Raw genomic sequence first — 17804 nt, forward strand, 5'->3', positions numbered from 1 at the left:
ATAAGTCTGATATATGTTGTGATATGTGATGACATTATTAAGAGTATGACATGAATCTGGCTTCATTTCACTACCTCACAGCCTGCGTCGCCAGTTCCCCGTGTCTTAAGTAAATTCTTACGGGAGGGTGAGGGTTGCCGTAGGGATCCGCAGATTTTTCGGTTAGTTTTTTCTTTTTAGATCCGAGGCTTTGCGTAGATGGCGACTTCCGCAACTTTCAGGTGCTTTTTCTGCGCAAGCAAGCTTTATAGATGAGGCCCCAGTTCATTATAGTCGAATTAAGTACAGATCAATTCAGTCCAACAGACTGAACCACAAACTGTAGAGCTGAGTGTTCTGATGTCCAGGGACAGAGATACTCGCTGCATGAACTGCAAAACTGTCAGCTTCTTAAGGTGGACAGACTTTTAGACCGGAAAGATTTAGTGGGGTGTCGTCTGCATAAGATGACATTTATAATTTATTACATACATTTTCTGCTCAGCAAGACTTTAATCTGCAGTCGTGCAACGATCATTGAATGATTCATCTGGAACACAAGTTCAGTCCTTCTTCTCAGAAAGGTTCTCAGAGAAACTTCCAGGTGCTTTTTTTAGCAGTAGTTTACATTTTCTGGTGTTTTGAAACAGGAGCGTCTGTTACAGTTCAGTTGAAGCTGAAACATGTCACTGTTTCTTCTTCTTTTACTTTTCTTTATCATTTTTATTGTTTGTTCTGTATCCAAAGACCAAAAAAAGAAATAAAAAGGTGGTGGTAAAATTCAAAGAGTTTTGCTCCTTCTTGTGTTGCCTCTCACATGTTTTCTTTTTTTGTTTTTACATTTTATCTGGTTTATCATACATATTTCTGCCTTTTATTTAATTGAGAATATCTGCAACCACATGGAGAGAACAGGAAAAGAATAGAGCTGGGTGAGGATTAATGAGCCTGATACCTGTATTTACCGGCATTATGTTGAATATTCAAAAGTTTAACAAAAGAATAGTTAAAATTCATCAAAAAACAACAAAACTAATATTGCAAAACAGTAATTAAAATTACCTATAAACATAGTGTAAAGTTTCACAGCTTTGACTTCTACTGGTGGTTGGTTTCAAGCCGTCTTTTACCTTTTCAAATAGTCCGAAGTCAGGTTAAGAAACAAACATTCATAATAAAGAAATACATTCATTGTCTTTGATCAATTAAATCAAAATTAATAAAAAAAAGATCAAGATCTCAGTACTTAAAGTGAATAATGTTGATGATGCAAATGTCCCTTCTGTCTTTAGTTACTATCTGTTATTAATGATTTAACTTAAATGTCTTTTTAACATTTTACAGTTAAAAGGAAAATATTTTGGCTTCTTTCTGTTTTGTCTCGTGTACATTTTCTGTTTTTACAATATCATTTTCTGTGCTTTTAGCCAGTTCATCCTCCTTTTTTTTGCAGTTATTTCATTGAAATTAGCATTAAGTCACGGTAAGGTAAACACAGAAAGAATAGCCTCAAAAATAAATCACTAGTCAACAGAAGAAAATGCATAAAACAAAATAAGAAGGAAATCACTATATCCAATTTCGTCTGCTTATCTGGGGTCGGGTCGCGGGGGCAGTATCCTTAGCCTAGCGAGCTCATCTGGGGGGATCCCAAGGTGTTCCCTGGCTAGCTAAGAGACAAAGTCCCCCCTGTGTTTTCTGGGTCTTTCCCGCGGTCTCTTCCTCCACCTATCATTGTTTCCTTCACTCATGAACAAGACCCTGAGATACTTCAACTACTCCACTGGGGGCACGATCTGATCCATGACCCAGAGACGCAATCAACCCTTTTCCAACTGGGGAGGTTGAGGAATGTGAACCCTCTGTTATTGGAGCACACCTTCCTTTCTCCCTTCTTAAAGAGGGGGACCACCACCCTGGTGTGCCAATCCAAAGGCACTGTCCCTGATGTCCGTGCGATGTTGCAGGGGTGTGCGGACCAATAAAGCCCTACAACATTCAGAGCCTTAAGGTATTCAGACTGGATCTCCTTCACCCCCAGTGCCCTGCCACCAAGGAACATCTTAACAACCTGGTGACCTCGAAGGCTCTGTTTCCTCATAGAAAGGCATGTCGGCTTGAACATGGTGTTTTTAATGGACAATCCATGACAGGCAGTTCCTCCATATCTTAAGTAAGATCCTAGGGTCAGGGTTGTCGTAGGGATACGCAGATTTTTCGGTTAGTTTTTCTTTTTAAATCCCAACCTTTGCGTAGAATGTGGCTTGCGCATTTTCAGGCCCTGTTTTGTGCGCAAGCAAACTATAAATGAGGCCCCTGAGCTTCAGGAGCTACATGCTGACCTGCAGTCCCCCTCTCTGATCATCCCACTGCTGCTTCCACCTGTCTGTATAGAAGTCTGGTAGACGCCTGCTGACATCCTGACCTGCAGTCCCCTCCTCTCCTCATACACAATGTCTGCTGTCTACATTTGTTTACATAGACATCGTTGTAGTGCACCAACCTATCATTGTCTATGTGTCTCTCCTTTCTCTGTTCTTCATTCTCTCTGTCTGTTTTCATTTTTCCTGCTCTGCCCAGGTAGTCTCCGGCAGGAAGGTCCCCCCTTATGATCCAGGTCCTGGTCCAGGTTTCTTCCTCCTAAAGGAGAGTTTTTCTTGCCACTGTTTGGCTTAAGGTTTTTCTCCCACTAGGGGAGTTCTTACTTGCCACTGAACTCAGATAAGAGAAAAAAACACAGAAAACCATTCATTCATTCATTCATTCATTCATTCATTCATTCATTCATTCATTCATTCATTCATTCATTCATTCATTCATTCATTCATTCATTCATTCATTCAAGATTACCTGTTGAGCTCACTTCACTCATCAGTTATCTATTTTCATTTGCATTTTTTCAGTAAATAAGCCACAAGTAATCCCTGTCAGAGTGAAAAGAGCTATTATATAAAAGCTTTGTTGTGGCATCTACTAGAAGACAGATTAAAACGATCTGCATTCACAGGAGCTGATGTAGTCTTCTGGACTTGATACGAGAGACTGTGAATGTCTTTGGGTCTGTGCACTTTGAAAGACCAAACAACATGCAGGCAGAACAGACACTTTCTGTGTTTCTTGTCTCAGATGTTACGCAGCTCAGGTTTGGTCAGCAATGTTGCAGCGGCCAACGTTTGGAGGCCCAAAGAAACCACCAACTATTATGTTATACAGTAAGTTATTTCTCAGAGGGTTTTCAGCCTGCTTTCTAACGTGTGCATGTCATGCACTTGCACATGTTTACGTGCGTGCATGACACGTCCTTGTGTCTAAGAAGATCTTCCAGTGTGATTTGCATTAATCGAACTGTGACACATAAAATGATTTTGCAACAGGGCTTTGAATATAAAGATTTAGCAATAGCTGCTTGAACTTCTCGTTTAAAAGGTTATCCTGTTGACCTCTCATCGTCTTGAGCAATATCCACATCAAGATCACACTCTGAAAAATGCTAAATTTCATCCAGTAATCTTGAAAAAAATGAAAATGAAAAAAACCTTGCTAGAGCTATTTGATGCATTAATTTGTTCACCTGACATCGTCGTCGAGTGAACAAGCAGGTACACAGTCTTTCCTCTCAAAGAATAAACATGATAAAATGGCATAACATAATTTGATCTTGGATGAGCAACACACAGGAATCCTACAGTGTCTTTATTTATTTAAGAAAAAGCTAAAAAAAATAGCTTGAAAAAAACTTCATGATTGAATAGTTTGGAACATCTCTTCATTATATATACTGTATGTATATATATATATATATATATATATATATATATATATATATATATATATATATATATATACACATATAGTACAGACCAGAAATTTGGACACACGTCCCCATTTGTTTGAACTTTTGGTCTGTACTGTATAAATATATATATATATATATACATACATATACATTATACACAGCTGAGAGTCTCTCCACCGAGTCTTCCCCGGCGTCTCCTCCCGGTTGGGCATCCCTGGAACACCTCTCTAGGGAGATATCCAATAGAGATGCCCAAGTCTCTCTGCCTCAATGGAGATGATCGCCAGGGATGAAAGCCGTCCTGAATCTGTCCTATTCCGACTGTATGTTTTCAGTCTTTTCAACGCAGAGAATGACCTTTCCACGGACGCTGTTGGGTTACCTTCTGTCCCGCAGTTGGAATCAAACCTTTTAGCTCCGACGTTGGAGTTAAAGTTTTTAGGCAAGAGAGTTTAAATATAGTTGAATTTTGGTGCATCATGCCAAGATCATGTGGAAATATTTTCACATTTTTACAAAAGATCCTTGATTTGTAACAAGTTCTTTTTCTAAATCTCAAGAATTGAGCAGGGCTCTGGTATGTCACGCCAGAGTCCACCTTTTCTCTTTTGTGCATGTTTGCAGGCCAGAGCTTCAGGAGCTGCATGATGACCTGCAGTCCCACCCTCTGATCATCCCACTGCTGCTTCCACCTGTCTGTATGGATGTCTGGTAGATGCCTGCTGACATCCTGACCTGCAGTCCCTCCAACCGCTTCGGTGTCTGCTGTTTACATCTGTTTATATAGTCATCCCTGTACTACACCAACTAACCATTGTGTCTGTGTCTCTGCCCTCTTTGTTCTTCATTCTCTCTGTCTGTTCTCTTCTTTCCTGCTCTGCCTAGCTGGCCTCCGGCAGGAGGGTCCCCCCTTATGATCCAGGTCCTGGTCCAGGTTTCTTCCCTCCTAAAGAGTTTTTCCTTGCCAGTGTTTGGCTTAAGGTTTTTCTCCCACTAGGGGAGTTTTTACCTGCCATTGTAATAATAATGGTAATAATTGATAGGGTCATGTTTTGTGTCGGAGCAGCATGGTGGCTAACGAAAAGGTTCCCAGTTCAACTCCCTGGCCCGGCGGGGGTCTTTCCGTGTGGAGTTTGCATGTTTTCCTCATGCTTGCGTGGTTCCCTCCAGCTACTCCGGCTTCCTCCCTCAGTCCAAAAAACATGCATGGTAGGTAAATCCATTTTTATACATTGCCCGTAGGTGTGAGTGTGAGTATGTCTGTTGTTTTTTATTTTTATTTATTTTTTTTTATTTTGGTCATCCAAAAAAACAATGTTATTACATCGGTGCAACCAATGTCATACAGCACACATGGGGAAAACAACAAAACCAGAGAGGCACTAGAGCGATGGCTCAAATAGATGTGTTTGTATATATGTGGCCCTGCGATAGACTGGTAACCTGTCCAGGGTGCAACCCCTGCCTCTTGCCTGAAAATTAACTGGGATAGGCTCCAGCAGACCCCCGTGACCCTGCAAAGGATAAAACGGGTATAGAATATGGATGGATGGATGTTATGGGTCTGTAGAAAGATGCTAGAGATAACTTGTGTTGTAATAGATGCTATATAAATAAAAGGCCCTGGAATGTGAAGCAACAATCACTGAAAAACTGCCAGCCCACACCGCAACCTGCTGCAAACTCAAAGAACGCTGATGTGCAAATACTGACTGAACACGGGCTCAGATAAGAGAAAAAAAAAAAGAAAACTTTTCTTTCATTCATTCATTCATGATTACGTGTTGAGCTCACTTCAATCATCTGTTATCTACTGAAGGTGTTTTCATTTGCATCTTTTTCAGTAAGTAGGCCACAACTAATCCCTCTCAGGGTGAAAAGAGCTATCTTGATGATGAGAAACTGGAAGACAGATAAAACCCATCTGTATTCACATGAATTTATGTAGTCTTCTGGACTTGATAGGAGAGACTGTGAATGTCCTTGGGTCTGTGCACTTTGAAAGACCAAACAACATGCAGGCAGAACAGACCCTTCTGTGTTTCTAGTCTCAGATGTTACAAAGCTCAGGTTTGGTCAGCGACATGGCAGCGGCGTATGATCCATTATATTTTACAGTAAAAGTTATTTATCAGGGGGTTTTCAGCTTTTTTTCCAACATGTGCATGTCATGCACTTGCACATGTTTACGTGCGTGCATGACACGTCCTTGTGTCTAAGAAGTGATTTGGCATTAATTGAAGTGTTAAAAAGTGACACAAAAATTTTGCAACAGGGTTTTGAATATAAAGATTTTGCAATACCTGCTTGAACTTCTTGTTTAAAAGGTTTTCCTGTTGACTTCTCATCATTTTTATCAATATCCACATCAAGATCACAGCCTGAAAAATGCTAAACTTCATCCAGTAATCTTACAATGAAAAAAACATTTCCAGAGCTATTTGATGCATTAACTCTAACTTTCGTCATGTGCTGAGTATGCAATGTATAATGTTCTGGAGATGAAATGTGTCTATATAAACATGCCGAAATAAACGAAAATAAATAACTCGATGAAGTTGTGAGGCCAAGCTGGGTGGTACAGGGTGGCTGCAAGTCCAAAGTCAGGGGACCCAGGCAGACTAGCTATTTTGTACCATATGTACCTTTATTGGATAGCAACAGGTCACGGACAGGTAAAGAGAGTTGAGGGATTGGAGATGTCAAACAGTGAGGGAGTCCTTGTTTTGGTAAACGACTAGACCTTTGATCTACAGGACAGACCGACTGGACCGTGTCAAAGCAGGACCTTCCATGTTTAATCAGCTGCTAGAAAGGCTTTTTTAATACATCTATATGCTCTTTTGAATCTGATCCATGTTAACAGAAATGACAGTTGAAATAAATGTCATTTTTGATTGGACTTTATTTGTTCAATTGTCCTGACTATCTTGTGTGCTTATGCAATAAACAGCAGCTCAAAGTACCCACTCTTTCTTGAGTCTTTGGATGGTTTGGAGAGTGCCCCTTCTGGGGACTCCCTTGTTGTGCTAGGGGACCTGTAAGGGTGTGACTGGGAGGAACCAACTCCCTGATATGAACCCAAGTGATGTTCTGTTTTTGGACTTCTGTCCTCAACACGGATTCTCCATAACAAACACCACATTCTGTCAGGGTGTGGTTAGGGTAGGACCCAGATTCAGGAGAGATGCAGGAGAAAGGAGTTCCAAAAGGATGATTTATTAGTCCAAAACAAAACCAAAAATGTTGCTGAGCAGGATGCAAAAACCAGAGCTTAAAAAAAGAATCAAACACTACAAAAACCAGGGCAGAAAACACGGAGGAACAAACAGTACGGACCAGGAGGGAGCAGGGGAAAGACAACACCAGATATACACAAGGGTTAACGAGACACAGGTGCAGACGAGCAGGGCCGATGAGAAACAGGAAGGTCAAACCAGAACTTGGAAATGTCTTGATCAGTTTCATTTGTGATCATCACAGGGACTTTGTAAGGAGCGTGTGAACGAAGAGTGCTAAGACAACTCTTAACGCATAGACCACCAGGTAAGTATGAATGGGTGGGGTGCTTTACAATCACACAGCGATCTGCAGATCGCTTCTCGCTTTTATGTGCTACCGTGCTACACCATGCACCACCACAGGAGTTAGCCCGGCTGAACTGATTATGGGCCGAAAGATCAAGACAACACATCCAACACTCAACACAAACCTTCAACCTCGATGGCCTAACCTGAAAGCCGTCAGGAGCAAGGATGCAAAGGAGAAGGAGAAACAGGCTTTCTACTTCAACCTTTGCCATGGAGCAAAGACCCTACCATCGCTGAAGCTTGGTGATCCCATCCTCATGAAGTTGGACTATCAACACACGTGGGGAACACCCGCTGTCATTGCTAGCAACAGTTCTACTCTGCGTTCCTATGTCAACGAGACTCAACGGGGTGCGACGCTGAGGCGCAACCATCGTCACCTGCAACATGTCCCTGCACCAGCTGGAGACACACCAGCACCAGTAGACAGCAACAGGAAGCTGCTACACAGCAGTCTGACCCTAACATTGCCAATGACACTGATTCACCAACACCCAATACTCGTCCACCGCCCACACAGGATGGACTGTTGTTCACTAGGTCTGGCAGACTGAGCAAACCTGTGGACAGACTGAATTTGTAAGAACGGGTGACGTAACGGTTATAACGGTTTACTACCGGCTGCCTGCTGTTTTTACACCTGCCTATCGAAGTTCTGAGTAAACTATCGGATCGTACAACTTGTGTGGAGTTATTGAAAACCATTGCAAGTGGGACCTGCTGGAGAAAATGATGAGACACATTTATTTTAAGGGAATCAAATTTGTTTTCATGTTTATTTTGAATCTACAAGAGCAATGAAAAACTATTGATTTTTAAAAATATTTAAAAAATGTAGTATTTACATGTTAACAGCATCCATCCATCCATCCATCCATCGTCCGCCGCTTATCCATTCCTGGGTCGCGGGGGCAGCAGCCCTGGCAGAGATGCCCAGACTTCCTTCACCCCAGACACTTCCTCCAGCTCTTCCGGGGGGAGTCCGAGGCGTTCCCAGGCCAGCCGAGAGACATAGTCTATCCAGCGTGTCCTGGGTCTTCCCCGGGGTCTCCTCCCGGAGGTACATGCCTGGAACACCTCCCTAGGGAGGAGGGACATGCCTGGCACACCTCCCTAGGGAGGCGTCCAGGAGGATCCGGTACAGATGACCAAGCCACCTCAGCTGACTCCTCTCAATGTGAAGGAGCAGCGGCTCGACTCCGAGCTCCTTCCGGGTGACCGAACTCCTCACCCTATCTCTAAGGGAGCGTCCAGCCACCCTGCGGAGGAAACTCATCTCGGCCGCTTGTATCCGCGATCTTGTCCTTTCGGTCACTACCCAAAGTTCATGACCATAGGTGAGGGTAGGTGCGTAGATTGACCGGTAAATCGAGAGCTTCGCCTTTCGGCTCAGCTCCCTCTTCACCACGACGGTCCGGTACATCGACCGCATAACTGCGGACGCTGCACCGATCCGTCTGTCAATCTCACGCTCCATTGTTCCCTCACTCGTGAACAAGATCCCGAGATACTTGAACTCCTCCACCTGAGGCAGGACTTCTCCACCCACCCGGAGAAGGAACGCCACCCTTTCCCGGTCGAGAACCATGGCCTCGGTCTTGGAGGTGCTGATTCTCATCCCTGCCGCGTCGCACTCGGCCTCAAACCGCCCCAGCATATGCTGAAGGTCCCGGTCCGATGAAGCCAACAGGCCAACATCATCCGCAAAAAGCAGAGACGAAATCCTGTGGTTCCCAAACCGGATCCCCTCCGGCCCCTGGCTGCGCCTAGAAATCCTGTCCATAAAAATTATGAACAGGACCGGTGACAAAGGGCAGCCCTGCCGGAGTCCAACATGCACCGGGAACAGCTACAAGTGCAAAGAAAAACTATTGATTTTAAAAATGTAGTAATTACATGTTAACAGCAATGAAACAGAATCCTCACATATCCTGTATGTATACGTGTATTATTGATGCAACAGTGTTTCCTTGTGTTTTTGCTCGTCACAGTTCCTTATTTTGTGGACGATGATGAGATAAAGAAATGTATTTAACTAGAGCTGTTTGTCTTCTAGAAGCGTGAAGCTGCAGGTCGGCAGTGACGGGGACGAACAATCTGCAGCAGGTTTGTGACAGATGTTCTAGTTTGTTTGAAATGTCTGACACCCTCTCTCCAAATATAATGAGTGTGATTGTTTTCAACTGCAGGAAGAAATCTTCATTACCAGTTGTCTCCATCATGAAGAACTTGGTTGCGTTTTTAGTTCTTTGTGTTGTGATTGCCCAGGCTGATGCCACGAGTGAGTAGACTTTCAACACCTGCACAGACATCAGGGGAGAGAGGGGGGAGCAAAGTAGTTATTGTGCATCCATATCACAGTGTGGTTCTGGAACCAGTGAACGTCATGCTTTACGCTGCAGGAATCCTCCGTAAGAATCCGAAAGTGCTGCACTTTATTTGTAACCTGTTGAAAAATGTGCACATAAAGACAAAGTTTGGACACACACAAAAAAATAAGGACTTTATTGCGAGATGTGGAGTGTATCCAAACATCCATTGTTATTGTAGTTTGTTGTTTTTTTTGTTTTGTTTTATTGCCTTTTTGTTTAAACTTTAAATGTTGCTTTTTATTTCTGCTATTTGATGTTTTAATGCCTCTGTTAACCACTTAGAATCATCTTATTGTTGATCTATTCAACGCAAATGAGCTTGCCTTGCACATGTTTGCAGGCCAGAGCTTCAAGAGCTTTCAGAGCTTCCAGAGCTGCATGCTGGTCTGCAGTAATATATCGGCTCTTTTGGACCTTTGACCACATATGTGTGTCTCGCCTCTCTGTTCTTAATCCTCTTTTTCCTATCTGTCTTTTCCTGTTCTACCCGGCTGGTGTTCAGCAAGAGGGTCCCCCCTTATGATCCAGGTCCTGATCCTGGTTTCCTCCCTCTTAAAGGGGATTTTTTTACATCTTTATGTAATAATTGGTCGGGGTCATGTTCTGGGTCTCTGGAAAGATCCTAGAGACATCGAAACGCTATATACATACAACTGAATTGAATTGAATTGAATTGAATTGAATTGAATTGAACTGAACACTTTGGTCACAAGCAGTCAGCAGAGCCGCCTGGGAGACTTGCGAGGCCCTGTGCGAAATGGCTGGGGGGGCCCTTTTGGGGGTTTTTCGGGTCGGATCGGGTGTCTATATGCACAATTTTAACTCTCCAATTAGCAAAATACTGGATACCTTCCCCTGCCTCATCATCATCTCTTGCCTCGACGTGGGGCCCCACGGCTGCTTGAGACCCGGTCGGATCTGTGATTTTTGTAACAAATTTATCAAACAAGCCTTTCAGAGAGGCATTAAACTCTTCCATTTTCTTTAGTTTTTTTTCCTTTTTCATCCCCTGATGGAAATTTCCTGAATCTGTCTCGTTCTCTCAACATTGTGTGACAGTTTGTTCCAACTCCACCGTCTGGATCAGAGCAGCTTGTGTCTGCGCTTGGTCTGATCAGTTGTATTGAACAACAGACTGTGCATCATTGCACATATATTTATTGATATGCACAGACTAGTAAACATTAAGGTCTGTAATGGAACGTGACTGTTGATATTTATAAGGGGAAAAAAATTTGAAAAAAAAAAAAAAAACGGCCCATAGCGCGAGGCCCCTTGGGGCGCGAGGCCCTGTGCGGTCGCACGGTTCGCACACCCCTTGCGGCGGCCCTGGCAGTCAGTACTATATTTTGTCGTTGCAGTCTCACATGAAGAATTAAAAACACGATTGTGATGTTTGCTCGTGCAAGTTTGTGATAAATAGTGGCATAAATTAGTACTTTTTTACAGGTAAGTTTAAAAACAATGTTCCATATTCAGTCATGTCCTGAAGCCTTGTATCCGTTTGTCCTCAGGACGATCTTGTGCTCCACGGTGGAGTTGGAAGTGTCCTCCTGGCTGGTCCGCATATAAGGATCGCTGTTTCCGCTACATTCCCACACGCCTGACCTGGGCACAAGCGGAGGTAACTTACAAGTTTATTTTGTTTTTTAGTTCGCCTAGCGGATGTTATTTTGACTACTTCTCTCTTTATCTTCTCTGTAGTTGAACTGCAGATCCATGAAGGGGACCCTGGCATCAGTTCACAACATCTATGAGTACCACAAGATTCAGCGGATCATAACGGCAGCTTGTCATGGATATCCAACAACATGGATCGGAGGCTCTGATGCACAACAGGTGTATTTTGTTTCTATAATTTCACCCCAAAATATTTGCAGTCACCATATTTGCTACTAAACATTCAGCAATGGAAATAAAGACCAAACCGAGCACAAACATTTGTGATTTTAAGATATCTCTTATCGTTGATCATTTTACAGACCGCTGTTACTGGCTGTGGTTTGATCTACTTTTGTTCGCCATTGGTGCCACTGGTTCTTTTTTTTTTCTCACTATTTTAGGATGAATAGATTTAAAATGAGCAGAAAAAAGCTATGGAATTACAGAAGAGATTTTTACACACACAAACACACAATCACTGCAAATATCGGTCAGGTTGTTTCAAGTCTTTAATTGATTAAATTCCGTCTTTTAGGAGAAGCTTTGGCTGTGGTCTGATGGGAGTTCTTTCCACTACTCCAACTGGTGTCGTGGAGAACCCAATAATAGTGGCCAACAGCACTGTTTGCAAATTAATCATTCAGGTAGGTCAAGTATCCACACGACTAATTACAAAAATGTCTTTTGTTTTGAAATGTTATACCTGATTATTGATGTTAAGCCTACATTTTATTATTATTATTATTCAAAACAGTATTTTTTACCGTAATAATTTAGGGGATTACATTGCCGACATGTTTTGGTGAGACTGACTCTGTTTTCGTGTTTTTTTTTTTTTTTTTTTTTTTTTACCTTGTCTGCACACATATTATTGATTGATACCATGACGGTAGAAACCAAAAGTGTATATATGTGCATTATTACTATATGTAATATATACATATATATACGCACACATATGCGTACACATACATAAATATACACATACAAACCCAGTGTTTTTTTTTTTTTTTTTTTTTTTTTTTTTTTTTGGGGGGGGGAGGGGGTGGGGGTGGGGGCTGACGACATCCACTGCCAATCCAGGAAGCAGGAACACACGGAGACACACGTCAAGCACTGGAAATCTGCAACAAAAAAACCACAAACAAAGCACGAAACCGGCACGGAGCCATCCAAAACACGAACAGCAATCGACCTAAATCTTGAGATCTGATCGCAGTCTGAGCTAAGCTATCGCTACCGCTACCTAAACCCAAAAACTAGAGAGCCAGCATGCAGGTGAACAAGCCAGTGTGTATGTCTATGTGTGTGTGTGTGTATGTATATGATCATGCATGTCTGTGTGTGTGTGTGTGTGTGTGTGTGTGTGTGTGTGTGTGTGTATGCATGTGACTAAATGACTATATGTGTGTGTGTGTGTGTGTGTGTGTGTGTGTGTGTGTGTGTGTGTGTGTGTGTGTGTGTGTGTGTGTGTGTGTGTGTGTGTGTGTGTGTGTGTGTGTGTGTGTGTGTAATAAACCAAACAAAGCTCCACCTGAAGTGTATCTATAGTGGGGGAGGGGGGGGAGCAACCCCGCCACCCGCGAGACCAGAGGCCGACAAGGAAGAGCCCGGAACCCAGGCCACCGGCAACCCCACAGAGGGGAGAAGTAGGAGGGAGGCAACCCACCGCCTGCGAGGCCCCCCCCCCACCCGGCGGCGGCCGAGGGGGCCCGCGGGCGGGGCCCCCACGGCGCGGAAAGAAGCAGCCAGGGATCCCGCGGCGGCGGACCACGACCCAGGCAATCCCCGGCCACCCGGTCCGGGCCGGACACGCGGCCAGGAGGCCCTCACCCTTCAGGCCAACGACCCCCACCCGGCAGGGGGCCAGCCTGCCCGGAGAGACAGAGCCGCCCCGGCCGCCGACGCGGGCAGGCGCACCCGTCCCCCACGAAAGTGGCCCTCCAAGACCAGAGGGGCGCCCCGCCGTAGAGGCAGCGGGGGGGACCGGAGACGGGCCCGGAGAGAGGGAACCCCCCAACAAGGCGACACCCGCGCAGGCCCGACAACGGAGGGCCCCAGACCCAGGCATCCCATTCATTCATCCATTCACCTATCCGATACCTATACTAATAATAATATAATATACTATACATAATAATAATAATAATACTAATAATAATAATAATAATAACCATCTTTGTATAATATAATATTGATAAATTATTAAGTTTTTGATGTCCTGCCAATGGAGGCTCAAATCCTCCATGGCAGGACCCTTCCATACCGCATTCTCACCGACACAGACATACAATCACGCACCGTTTCCCCCTCCCCGGGGGGATCCAGCACCGCCAGAAGGCACCCCAGGCTGCACGGCGGGCCCCGCCAGGCCCGGGTAACCCGACCCACCCGTCCCAGGCCCAGGCCGGTGAGGGAACGCGGGTGAAGTGGGACCCCCTCCCGCCCCTTGTGTTGAGTGCATGTGATTAATGCCATAAAAACAGGGAGGAGGGAGGGCCAAGTATCGATTGACACAGACCCCCCCCCCCTCCCGAACTACGTGTCCTTGTCAAATGTATTTATTAAGTGTTGAATGTGCAGTGTCTATTTTGCTGTTAAAACCGTGAGGCGGGGAGTGCCAGGCCCCGCGGGACAGTGCCCCCCACGACCCGGACCCCCCGCCTTTCGCCTATGTGCGTATGAATCGTGTAGGGGGGGCAAGAGGGGGAGCGGAGGCCGAAGCCAGGAAGCAGGACCAGCAAAGCCGGCCCTGATAAGACACCCGCGTCCCCCCACCGGCCGTCCAGTAGACGGGGGCCGGCCCCCCGAGCCGGGCAAGGGCCCCACCGTACCTCCAAGGGCGCCCCCGGCGCCGCCGGAGCCCCCAGACGGAGGGGGAAACGGTCCAACATCCTCCCATTCATACTGACAACATAAGACATAGATACCTGGGAATGGTGCCACCCCGCCGTCGCGCCCGCCCGTGCATCCCCCGGTCAGGGGAGGCCCGCTCCCCGGACCCGGCCCCACCCCCCCCCGAGGCCACCCCGGCGGACACCCCAAGGGTCCCGGAGTCCCCACATCCGCAGGGGCACTTGGCCCCCGCCCAGCGACGGAGGACCAAGGCAGCAATGCCCCCCCAGCGCAGACAGCCACCCCCCACCCAGGCAGGGCCGGGCCCTCCGGGTGGGACCCCCACGTCCACGGCCCCGCCCCCCCCGGGAGGCCCGGAGACGCCCCAGCCACAGCCCCCCGCCCGAGCCCTCCCCAGCCACCCCCCCCCCCACCGCCATGAGGTAACCCCCCCCACAGGCCCCCAAGGCCCCCACCGGCTAGGGACAGGGCCCCGCGGCCCCCCCCACCGCCCCCCAGGGGCCACCAGAGGCCCGCGCCCCAGACCCCCCAAGCCGACCCCCAACCCCAAGGGTTACGAGATCACCACCCCCCCGCCCCCACTAGGTAACGAAGCCAATAAACGGGGACCACAGAGAGTGCAATTCAGCCGAATGTTGTTCAGTGGAGGCAGACATTATCTCACTACTAATATGATCTGATAAAAGATTCCTAAAATGGTTGATACATAAACTGGATTTTTGTTTCCAATTTACTAGAATGGTTTTCTTTGCGATACATAAGGCAGTGAGAACCCGGTGTGTCCAATTAGGATCTATTTGAGTGTCTCCCAGGTGACCTAATATACATACCGTGGGGCACACTGGGATTCTGTGGTTGATCCATGTGGATAAATCCTCACAAATCTCCTTCCAGAACCTCTGTACCGGTGTACAGAACCATAAAGCATGCATATAATTATCTGGGGTGTTCTCTGTGCACTGTGAACAGATATTGGAGGTGACAAAGCCCATCTGGAACATCCTTTGTCCAGTATAATGTATTCTATGAAGAACTTTGTACTGTATAAGTTGTAGGTTTGGGTTTTTAGTCATAGTAAACGTATTTAAGCATATTTGTGACCAAGAAAACTGGTCGGTATTAAGAGAGAGATCCGCCTCCCACTTAGAGATCGGGAGAGAGACTGAAGCGTCCAGTTTAGACACTAACCTGTAGAGTTTTGATAACAACTTTAAAGTGCTTAGATTCAATAAATCTATTATCTTAGCGGGAAGTTGTAAATCTAATTGGCTAATTTTGTATGTTTTATTTATTATTGCCTTAAGTTGTTGATACTCTAAAAATGTATTCCTGCTAACTCCGTATTGAATAATAAGTGTATTGAAAGGTACAAACTGTCCTGTTTTCGTGTTTTTACTTACAGCGAGTAAGTGCTGGGATGATGCTCAATGCTGGTATAAACGTCCGTCTGTGTGCGCAAGAAAAAGGAAATCCTGCCTGTTCTGATCCGGAAACCCGACAGCCGTCTATGACCACAAACACTGTTGGAGTTTGTGAATCCCTGGATAAGCAGCCAAACCCCCACTCATCCTTATTCTTAACTATGCTTTTTTCTTATCTATTACTGCAATGTTACTTAAAGAATGAGGCGAGAATCGACACAAACTGGAGATGGATTGTCCCGTTGCTCTTGTGACTTTAAAATGGGCATAATGAATGTGTTTTGGAGCTTTTAGCACAACTTTTATCTGCAGCATGAATTGTTCCTCTTTTCTTTTGTGAAATTAAAACGCTCAAGCATCGAAACATTGTTTGATGGTTTGTGTGTACATCGGGGTGAAAGTAGATTAAAGTAAGAAAACACTTTAATGTCAGAACAATCATCTGTCATTGTGGTGACGTCTAATTCCCTAACTACTCTCATGAACTAGACCTTTAAAACACAGCTGTTGCAGTCTAATGTGAGTGGATAAAATAATAAAGGTGGAAACTTTGATGTAGCTTAGCCACGCGTCATGATTGGCCCCTCCGGTCTGTATCATGTGACAATCATGACGTTTTTGTTTCTGGTATCGGATGTTATGTTACAGTCTGCATTAACAGACTCTGTATCCATCTTCAAGGCGGAAAGCCCTTATGGCTTCGTTATGAAAAGATTTCCTGCAAAAGTGACATTGTTAATGGAGTTCCCAGCACATGCCCAGGCAAAATGGCGGCGCGCACAGACGCAGCGGCTGAGAGCCCTCCCTATTTGTGCCTTTTATTTTTTTCGTATTCACCTGTCCTCCACCATGCGAGCCTACTGTGCACAAGTTGACAGATAGCTAAACAGTCATAAGTGTAGGTTGGGCGATGACCCAGAAACGAGGAATAAAGTTCAGTTTTCTTTACTTGAGATTGTCTTGGATACAGCTTCTTAGTTACTGAATCTGTTCTCAGGCAGGAGGGTGACACGCCGTCTGGGCCTGGAGCCTTCCTGACCTTCTGCCTCCGGAACAGCCGACACACCTCCTCTTCACAGATCTGAAGAGCAGGCAGGGTGCAGCTGGGAAGGTGGGGGGTGATGGTGGTGTACAGAGTGCTGTGCTGCTGGCCTGATCATCGAACCTGCAGTAAAAACTGTTGAGCTGGTTCGCAAGCCTGAGGCTGCCTGCAGGGCGTGGAGCTGTTCTTCTGAACCTGCAGGCCTCTCCACACGGAAGAGTGATCAGGGTTGGCAGAGAGGCGACTCTCCAGTCTGTCACCGTAGCTCCTCTTTGCTCTTCTGATCTCCCTCGTCAGCGTGTTCCTGGCTTGCTTGAACAGGGGTCGATCACCGCTTCTGTAGGCCTCCTCCTTGGCTTGGCACAGCTTCCTGAGGTTCGGTGTGAACCAGGGCTTGTTGTTGTTGTATGTGCAGAAGGTATTAGTCTGCATGCATATGTCCACAAAAACTAATTGTCACAGTGTGTGAACGTTCTTGCAGGTCTGTGGTCGCAGCTTTAAAAACACTCCAGTCCGTGCAGTCAAAGGAGGCCTGAAGCTTCAGCTTTGACTCCTCTGTCCACTTCTTCACAGTCTTTACTATAGGCTTAGAGGTTTTTAGTTTCTGCCTGTAGGTCGGTATCAGATGAACCAGACAGTGGTCAGAGTGTCCTAAGGCTGCGCAGGGAACAGAGTGGTATGCGTCCTTAATTACAGTGTAACAGTGGTCCAGAGTCTGTGTGTCCCTGGTGGGGCACATAACGTTTTGCCTGTATTTAGGAAGTTAGTGGGTGAGGTTTGCTCTGTTGAAATCCCCCAAAACAATGAACAGTGAATTAAGGAGTTTTTTCTCCAAGTCCGTTATCTGGTCGGCCAGCAGCTGAGTGGCTTCAGTCACAAACGGGTGCGACGGGATGTAGAAGGCGACCAGAACAAAGGATGAAAACTCCTGCGGTGAATAGAAAGGTCTGGAGTTAAAAGGAAAATTTTTTTTGCTTCTTTCTGTTTTGTCTCGTGTACATTTTCTGTTTTTACAATATCTTTTTTCTGTGCTTTTAGCCAGTTCATCCTTCTTTTCTTTACAGTTATTTCATCGAAATTAGCATT

General features: G+C 45.5%; 1 protein-coding gene across 1 annotated transcript; it reads left to right on the forward strand.

Annotated features, from left to right (window-relative positions):
• Positions 1-9403: 9403 nt before the first annotated feature.
• Positions 9404-16040, forward strand: LOC133420720 (ladderlectin-like). The gene is made up of 6 exons (XM_061710499.1): positions 9404-9471; positions 9555-9646; positions 11252-11361; positions 11442-11576; positions 11935-12043; positions 15658-16040. Exons 2-6 carry the CDS (start codon positions 9586-9588, stop codon positions 15738-15740), a joined length of 498 nt encoding a protein of 165 aa, XP_061566483.1. The 5' UTR covers positions 9404-9471; positions 9555-9585; the 3' UTR covers positions 15741-16040.
• Positions 16041-17804: the final 1764 nt, after the last annotated feature.

Source organism: Cololabis saira, chromosome 20 (assembly GCF_033807715.1).
Source record: "Cololabis saira isolate AMF1-May2022 chromosome 20, fColSai1.1, whole genome shotgun sequence".
Classification (NCBI taxonomy): Eukaryota; Metazoa; Chordata; class Actinopteri; order Beloniformes; family Belonidae; genus Cololabis; species Cololabis saira.

Bases quoted from the DNA above. Each gene is read 5' to 3' on its own strand.
- LOC133420720 (XM_061710499.1), top strand. From the start codon at position 9,586: ATGAAGAACTTGGTTGCGTTTTTAGTTCTTTGTGTTGTGATTGCCCAG. The intron at 11,362-11,441 runs GTAACTTACAAG...TCTTCTCTGTAG, and splicing joins TGACCTGGGCACAAGCGGAG to TTGAACTGCAGATCCATGAA. The intron at 12,044-15,657 runs GTAGGTCAAGTA...TTTTACTTACAG, and splicing joins TTTGCAAATTAATCATTCAG to CGAGTAAGTGCTGGGATGAT.